The sequence below is a fragment of the Saccopteryx leptura genome, chromosome 1 (assembly GCF_036850995.1).
Source record: "Saccopteryx leptura isolate mSacLep1 chromosome 1, mSacLep1_pri_phased_curated, whole genome shotgun sequence".
In the NCBI taxonomy this organism is placed as follows: domain Eukaryota; kingdom Metazoa; phylum Chordata; class Mammalia; order Chiroptera; family Emballonuridae; genus Saccopteryx; species Saccopteryx leptura.
In genome coordinates, this window is record NC_089503.1 from 157,964,353 (window position 1) to 157,973,452 (window position 9,100).

At 39.2% G+C, this 9,100-nt stretch overlaps 1 protein-coding gene across 2 annotated transcripts in view; it reads left to right on the top strand.

The window, feature by feature from the left end:
- TTC33 (tetratricopeptide repeat domain 33) overlaps positions 1 to 5,421 on the top strand; it is a 40,145-nt gene extending 34,724 nt beyond the window's left edge. For both annotated transcript variants that reach the window (XM_066378612.1, XM_066378606.1), the window contains exon 5: positions 614 to 5,421. In XM_066378612.1, the coding sequence (XP_066234709.1) occupies positions 614 to 967 (354 nt within the window). In that variant the 3' untranslated portion in view covers positions 968 to 5,421. The remainder of the gene's footprint in view (positions 1 to 613) is intronic.
- Positions 5,422 to 9,100: the final 3,679 nt, after the last annotated feature.

The window sequence follows — 9,100 nt, forward strand, 5'->3', positions numbered from 1 at the left end:
CTTAAGAATAATGTGCATTCTGCTGCTGTTAGGAAATGTTCTGTACAGGTCTGTTAGGTCCTTTGCTCTTTAGGGTTGTTCAAGTCTTCTGTTTCCTTATTTCCTTATGTTTTTTTTTTCAGTTCTGCCAGTGTTTACTTTATATACTTAGATGCTCTGATGTTGGGTGCATATGTATTTATGTAGTACATAGTTCTGGGGAATCGACCCTTTTACCATTATGCAGCATCTACACCTTTGTCTCCTGTGACAGTCAGTGCATGTTAGCAGTATAACGATCTCAGCCTTTGATTTCAAAGTTGTGTATTCCTGCTACCTACCTGAGTGTGATATAGCCCAGGAAATCCCTAGATTCTTGTATTTTCTGACCTACAGAAGCTGAACAACACATTTACCTTGTTTTGAACCATAATATTTCTGTTTTAATGGACTTTTAGTCCTCCTCAGCAGTTTGTCAGTCTCTTTCACACTTTTATAACCTTTGTTTTTTTTCATCCCAGTCATAACCAGTGGTTAAGGCATCCTAACAGTCTAGTGTGTTAATAAAAGATATTTGGACATTATGAATTACAGTCACAGCAGAAGAGAAAAATATGACCTTTTCTTTCCCCAGGCAATTCGAAGTTTCCAGGTGGCCCTTCATATCTACCCGATGAACCCGGAAATATGGAAAGAAGACCTGTCTTGGGCCAGAACTCTCCAGGAGCAGCAGAAGGTTGCGCAGAGGATTAAAAAGAGTGATGCACCGGCGGAAGTGATGCATGTCTCCCCCAAGTCCATCCCCGACTATGACTTTGAAAGTGATGAGATTGTGGCTGTCTGTGCAGCTATTGCTGAAAAACAGAAGCCTGCTTCAGCAAACAAGACGATGGTCATTGTCTCAGCCTCTGGGGCTGTGGAGACCGTCACCGAGGAGGAAGATGGTGCGGCCGCGCCCGATGGCTCTGTTTTTATCAAAGCCCGATGAAGCACAGTGGGAACTATTCGAATCTACCTTTTTGATTGCCAGTTAAAGTGTTAGGCGCATGGGCATTTACTCTGGAGAAACAGGGCAAAACTCCTGTTTGTAAAATAAGCTTTTCAGATGAGGCATAGAAGAACTAAAGGGTAGAATTATTATATAGTGTTTGGACTCTGCTTTGGTGTAAGTTATAATTTAAACTTCTTAAGATCAAAACACTGACTACAACGGTTTTTGATTAAACTTAATCCAAATATATAAGGGGATACTTTAATGACGCACCTGGGAAGGGACTGCTCAAATAGCGAACAACCTGATGGCCAGTGTTACTCGGATGTGGACTTGTTGATGTTTTTATGATAAAGGAAGTAAGTGGTTTGTTTCCCTCCTAAAAAAAAAAAAAAGCCTGTTGTGTTCTTGTTTCATTAGAATGACTTTGTCACAAAGCTTGACTACTTTTGACGTTTATTTGGATTCAGAATTGTCATTTGGTTATATGTAGATTCTTTGAAAGTTCAGCTGGAAATGAGTGCAAATGTGTATGTTCTGAACATTTTCTGTAGTTTCCCTTAGGTTTGATTGGTGGTGGTTTGGACTTTAAAATTATGATAGTCCTGGTAGTTGCCACCTTCAGTGTTTGTTGGATGTGGGAAGTACTGATAAATGTGAGAATGGTGGTTTTATTTTTTGAATTATTAAAGTAGATAGTCCTTACCACAAGTGAGTCATTTTTAAGATGTGCATTTTCTTTTTAATGAATGGCTCTTATAGTTACATCATAAATTAATTGTACTGCAATGTTGTTCCAGTCACAAGCAGTATTTTCTTTCTTTATAAAAACTTAAAAACCTTGAAAATATAATTGATAGTTTATAACTTTCCAGCTGATGATTTCGAATTCCTTTTCTAGATAACTTGTTTGGAACTACTCAGTAAAATGAGAAATAATTACAATTTTAAATAAATAAATTACCTATCTCTTCAAAAAAAACAAAACAAAACAACCCAGGGATGTTATTATTAGTGTTGTAATGAGTGAATAACTTAGGCACAGGGTACACGGAACCTGAAATGTGGTTTATGGTATGATTCTATGAATAGAGAAGGATATATTTGAAGAAACAGTTCACTGAAGCAACACAGTTAGGCCCACTAATCAATGTTGTCATTGCTAACGTGAATTATTTTTGTAGTACATACATTGTGGTACAATTATATAGGACTGCCGGGCACTGTTACTTTGCCCACTCAGGAAGCTATTATTGGTGTACAGTTCATTTTATTTTTGTTAGAGATGAAAGTAAGTTATTTTACTTTAAGAAATCTTACCCTGTTGGAGCATGTCAGTAATGGTTTCTATTTTTCTGAGATGATTAAATTTTTTCTTGTACTGGAATATTTACCTCTCTTTTCAGAGTCAGAGAAGTGAGCACTTGGCTTGAAAATATTACATTTCCCCCCAAAGTTATATTAGAAAATTAGCTCTGGTTGGAGAGGTTAGTTTTAGAGTGATCCTAAAAGACAAATATTAATTATATTTTATTTTGTTTAATAAGGGATTTTCTCAAAGAGTATATATATAGTGGGATATCTGAAGAAGTTGGTATGTTGTTTTAAGTAATAGGTGTTTGTTATTGTGTAATTTGTGAATAGTTTTTTCTGTATTTCAAAGATTTGCCCATTATTTTGTGTTGTTCACCTTTAAAAAATTTGATTTACTTTTTTCATGTATGAAAATAAAGTATGTAAAGCACCTGTATGGTATCTTGCATATGAAGTACTCAGTAAATGCTAGCTTTTTCTATGAAGAGCTGAATTAGTTTGGAGTAATTTAACCTCAGTTTCTTCTGTTTGTAAGAAAGGAAGAGGATTTCTTTGTAATATTTTCCTTATCTGAAAGCAAGAAGTCATCACTTTTGATATTATAGGACAGATAGTTGTCAGTTGGGAACTGTTTCCGGTAGAAGGTTCATGCCTCAACCCCAGACGAGGCAAAACCCAGGGTGGGGTGCCTGTTGCCACAGGACGCTGCTTTTGGTCCCCTGGATTGACATTGGTAGGCCAGGGTCATCTCTTCCTTGCTTAGATATAAGACATACAATGGTTACACATAGATGGAGGAGGAAAAGAAATCCTAAATCATGGAGAAGAAAGGCAGCTCATTCCCTAGGCCCCCCAAATGCTTAGCTAAGATTCTTCTCTGCATGAAGAGAAAAATGCTTATGTTTTATTTTATAAGGATGTGAATTCTGATGTACTGATGTTTACTAAACTTACCAACTGTAATAACAAATTCTTTTGACTCTAAAAAAAATAATTGATGCTCATGGTAGTATTAAAGATATTTATACTTCCTGACACAACACTAAACACCAAAATTGTATCAAATGTAATTTGTATTTTTCTTGGTTGAAATTGTGTAGCATAAACACTCATTAGTCAGAACACTATACACCCACACTATGCCTGATAATTTGAGAATCATATATTATTCTCTAGACAGCAGGTTCTTAGATTATAGAGCATTTACCTTCAATATGCTAAAAAATGCTACGTAAACATTGAAAAGTCATTCAAGGTATAGATCACACACTTAGGGCCTGTGTACAACATTTCATGGTAGTTGTCTCAGTATGCAAAGCTTTTAAATTGATGCTGTATGGCAAAATTATAAAAAGACCTAAATAAAAAAGCTTTGTCTCAGAAAGCTGGGGTCTCCATGGTTATCATTGATCAGGATAGCCTTTTTAGTTTGAACATTATGCTTTATATCACGATGTCAAAAACTTGTTTCATTGCTTTCCCAGCAGCAGGAAATGGTCAATCATTTCTTTAATTTCAGGCTCTGTGAGTCAGGAGCCTTTCTAAATTGACTCTGGACTTTGATTTCATGATATAGCCATCTCTAAAGAAGTTCTGAATTGACACAAGACCATAGTTTTGTAATTATCTTCAAATCAAAGGCTATATATATTAAATATGTATGTGTGGGTTGTTTTTTTCTGAGAGGCATTAAACTGACTGTATTTTGTACTTGATGTCATTTTAGGATTGAGAAAGTAGTGTTTTCTTTTTTAACCATAATACAGAAATTTTTATTTTGTAAATCATTATCAAAGTAAATTTCAGTGTCACTTGCAATTAAATATGCCCACCGGAATGGAAGAGAAGGGGTGGCCCTGTTGCGGGCATGCCGTGGATTGTGCCTTAGCGCATGCTGTGTGTGCCGTGGAGAAGAAAGGTTGAGACGTGCTGATCTTCACTTTGCTGGGAAGGCAGAGGGTGGTGACGGCTTCCTTTCACAGTGCTGCTTTGGATGACTATTAACAAGGGTCCTCATCTCTCTCCTCCCACCTCCCCACCTTTATGTTTATCATAAAGGAGAGGGACTTTATGATAAACAACTGGACATAAAGCTCCTTTCTCTCTTCTTTTAGCCTTGTCAAGCCTGCGGAGAGCCAGACCTCACAGATGTGTAAGTTTTGCAGTGAAGCGTCTCCCTCTGCCTCTATAAGGGAGACCTGTGGTAGTACAGGACAGCTGCACCTTGGGGAGGTCTGTCTAATTGGGGGTTTGATATTAGGTGGCCAGTGTTGGCACAAACCTGAATTACACCCTCTAACCTAGACTTCTGCAGCAATAAGCCTGATATACCGATTCTCTGTTCGCCTGGCTCCTTTGGTCAAGTGGCTCAGAAGTCCGGAGTGGACAGGGGATATTTATAGGAATCCGTCTAACCCCAACAAAGATTAGTGCAGATTGTATTTCAAAGTAAGCATGAGACAAAAACCAAATTAGGACATTTTTTCTAATCAGATTAATCAGATTTTTTTTTAAGTTGTGGAAATTCTATTGCAAATGTAAACATTTGTTCAGGATATGTAAAAGGTCTACTGACTTAGACTTGGGATAGACCACAATATTGACTCTAGGTTTAATGGGCAGGAAAGAATGTGAGACGAACCATGATATCCTCTGCACACTGTCAACTTTCTTAAAGTACAGTTTACCCAGGAGAAAACACACCCATTATAAATTTACAGTTTGGACAGATGTAAGCACCTATGCAATCACCATTAGATCAAGTTTTGAAATATGTCCATCACCCCAAAGCTCTCCCATGCTCATGTGCAGTCATTCCCCTTTACCCCAACTGCCAGCACTGTTCTGCTTCCTGTGACTATAAATTAGATTTGACTTTTCTAGAATTTCAGATACAATACAATATGTACTCCATCTGGCACTGCTTTGCTCAGTATAATACTTTTGAAATGCACCCATGTTGAGATTCACCATGTTACTGTGCATATCGGTAGTATGTTACTTTTTATTGCTGAGTACTGTTCTGTTGTATGGATATTCCACAATTTGTAGCTTTTCATATTGTTGGACATCTAGGTTGATGAGTATCTTAAGTTTTAACCTGTTATGAATAAAGCTGCTATGTATATATGTCACAAGTCTGTGTGGATATATGTTTTCATCTCTCTTGGATGAATACCCCGGGGGTGGAGTTGCTGAGTCGTATGGTAAGCGTATGTGTAACTTTAAAGGAAGCTGTGAACCTTGTCCAGTTTGCATTCCTACCAGCAGTGTATGCAAGTGCTTCAGTTGCTCTATAGCCTTGTCACTGCGTGGTGGTGTCATTGTTTTTAATTTGAGTCACTTTAGTGGATGTGTAAGTGGTATTTCCTGATGACGATGAGCATCTTTTCATGTGCTTGACATTTGTATTTTCTTCGGGGAAGTACCTGTTCAAATATTTGCCTTTTGAGCTATCTTTTTATTGAGCTGTAAGAATTTTTTTTCTCTATTCTGGTTAATAGTCCTTTATGACCTGTATGTATATTGTAAATGACTTGTTCCTGTCTGTGGCTTGTTTTCTTTTTCTTTTTTTTTTTTTTTTTAGATTTTATTAATTGATTTTGAGAGAGAGAGAGAGAGAGCGGGAAACATCAACTCATAATATGTAGTTGCTTCCTTTATGTGCCTTGACCAGGCAAGCCCAGGGATTCAAACCAGCACCCTCAGCGTTCCAGGTTGACACTTTATCCACTGCGCCACCACAGGTCAGGCTACTATTCTAGTTTCTTAGCCCTTCCTTATACTTTTTAGAATCAGTTTGTCTCTATTTATATGAAAATCCGCTGGGATTTTGATTGCACTTGCATTGAATCTCAGTTTGGGAAGAATTACCATCTTAACAATGTTAATTGAATCCATGATCATGGCATAACTGTCATTGTTTTAGGTCAAAGTTCATAATGGTTTTTAGTTTTCTGTGAATAGGTCTCCATATTGTTAAATTTATTCCTAAATATTTCATTTTTTTTTAAGTGAGAGATAGACAGACTCCCCACATGCACCTGGACTCAGCAACCCTCATCTGAGGGTTGAATCAACAGAGCTATCCTCAGCACCTGGGCCCGACTCTCAAAGCAGTTGAGCTACTACTGGCTGTGGGAGGAGAAGAGAGAGAAGGGGGATAGGAGGAGGAGAGGAGCAGATGGTCACTTCTCATGTGTGCCCTCACCGGGAATCGAACCCTGGATGTCTGCATGCTGGGCCGACGCTCTTATCCACTGAACCACCCAGCTAGGGCCATATTTCGTATTTTTGACACTTTCAGGGAGTGCTTTTAAAATCTTATTCCGGTTTGATACATAGAAATACAATCAATCTTTGTCTATTGACCTTATAGCTTATAACGGTCAAATGCTCACTCTTGCTACCAGTCTCCTTTTGTCTCGTTCCATTCTGGAGTGCCAGGAGAGCGGTCACGAACTGGTATTCGCAGCATCTCAGACTCCGGTTTGGGGGTGCTGGGAGTGGTGGGGGAGAGCGAGTTTCATGTCTCATTTTGTTTTGAAACTAGCACAGGTGCTTTAGGGAGACTGAATGTTTCCATGTTAAGGTCTACAGCCAAAGGCATGGCTATGTGTAAATACAAATTTGCTTTGATTTGTCCATAGCCCTTTGCATCTGTGATTGCGTTAAGAGACTTGTGGAGAGAGGTGGCAGTGCTTTGGGGCGGGATTCTTGCATTCCATGATCTTCTGGTCAAAGTACCTTAGTAGCTCTACTACTCACAAACTATTTGACCTGGTTGTTTAGATTGTCTTAAAGGTTAGGAGATGGTGTTAAAATTACTTGTCTGCTATATCCTACTGGGACTAGGTAAGATTTCTTAGAAGCCAAGTAGACAACCAGAACTTCCCTGTACAGAAAATTTGAAGCTCTAATGGTTTGAAGCTCTAATGGTTTCATTTCACAACATGAAACCATTTTTGTGTAATGTAGCTGGTAAACCTCATGAATAAATAAGGAATGAGGAATAAATGTGGATTAAAAATAATATTGGAGTTTAAGAATAAGCCAGACCCAACAATGAAGACATTGTCATGGTCTGAATTGTGCCCTACCACCGCATTCGTATGGTGACGCTCTAACCCCAAATGTGACTGTTTGGAGATAGAGCCTTTAAGGAGACAATTAAGTTTAAATGAGGTCCTAAGGGTGGGCCCTAATCCAGTATGACTAGTGTCTTTATAAGAAGACACCAAGGATGCATGTGCAGAAGAAAGGCCAGGTGACAATATAGCAATAAGGCGTCTGTCTGCAAACCAGAAAGAGAGCACTTACGAAGAACCAACTCTGCCGGCACCTTGATCTAGGGCTTCCAGCCTCCAGAACTGTGAGAGAAAATAAGTTTCTGTTGAAGTTGCCCAGTTCATAGTATTTTGTCATGGCAGCCCTAGCAAACTAATACAGACACATAAAACAATTTGAATAGATGTTTTTCCAGATAAGATATACAGAAGGCCAATAAGCATATGAAAATATTCTCAGCCTCAATTCATCAATTCATTACTAGGGAAATGGAAATCAAAACTATAGTGTGACCCCTTCACACTGATTGGGATGGCTGTAATCAGAAAGATGGACAATAACAGGTATTGATGAGGAAGTGGAGGAATTAGAACTCTTGTACATTGCTGGTGGCAATGTAAAATGGTGCAGCTACTTGGAAAAATAGTTTGGCAGATCCTCCTAAAGTTAATATCACTCCAGATATGTAGAGTTGAAAATATGTTAACACAAAAACTAGTACACAAATGCTTCTGTCATTATTAATAATAGCAAAAAAAGTGGAAACAACCCAACTAATGCATGGATAAACAAAATGTGGCTTATCCATACAATTAAATATTCGGCCATCGGCCCTGGCTGGTTGGCTCAGCGGTAGAGCGTCGGCCTGGCATGCAGGGGACCCAGGTTCGATTCCCGGCCAGGGCACATAGGAGAAGCGCCCATTTGCTTCTTCACCCCCTTCCCCTCCTTCCTCTCTGTCTCTCTCTTCCCCTCCCGCAGCCAAGGCTCCATTGGAGCAAGGATGGCCCGGGTGCTGGGGATGGCTCCTTGGCCTCTGCCCCAGGCGCTAGAGTGGCTCTGGTCGCGGCAGAGTGACGCCCCGGAGGGGCAGAGCATCGCCCCCTGGTGGGCAGAGCATCGCCCCTGGTGGGCGTGCCGGGTGGATCCCGGTCGGGACCATGCGGGAGTCTGTCTGACTGTCTCTCCCCGTTTCCAGCTTCAGAAAAAAAAAAAAAAAATTCGGCCATCAACAAGAATGAAGTGTGGACTAGTGCTACACCATGAATGAACCCTGAAAACATACTAAGAGGAAAAAGCCAGCTAAGGCCACATACCTGCATGGCATGATTCCATTAATATCCGGAACAGGCAAATCCAGATAGCGGTTGCCAGGCTTGGGGGCAGAGATAAGGAGAGACTGCAAATGGGTATGTGGTTTCTTTTTGGGACGATGAACACGTTCTAGAATTAGCTAGCAGTGGCGGTTGCACTCTGTAAATATACTGAAAATACAAGGCAAATTTCAAAATAAGTGACATATCACAATGAAAAAGAATAAGCCAGAATCAATGTCTGGATGGCAAACCTGAAGTAAAAGATGTGTGATTTTATGCCCTAATATCATATGAGTAATGCTAAGTTGTGAATGAAGTTTTTGTCTCCCCCCATGAACATAGTGAAATATATATATATATATATATATATATATATATTCATTAATATATAAATCTAGGTGTTGTCTCATTATTTATGTGGCAGAAATACGCC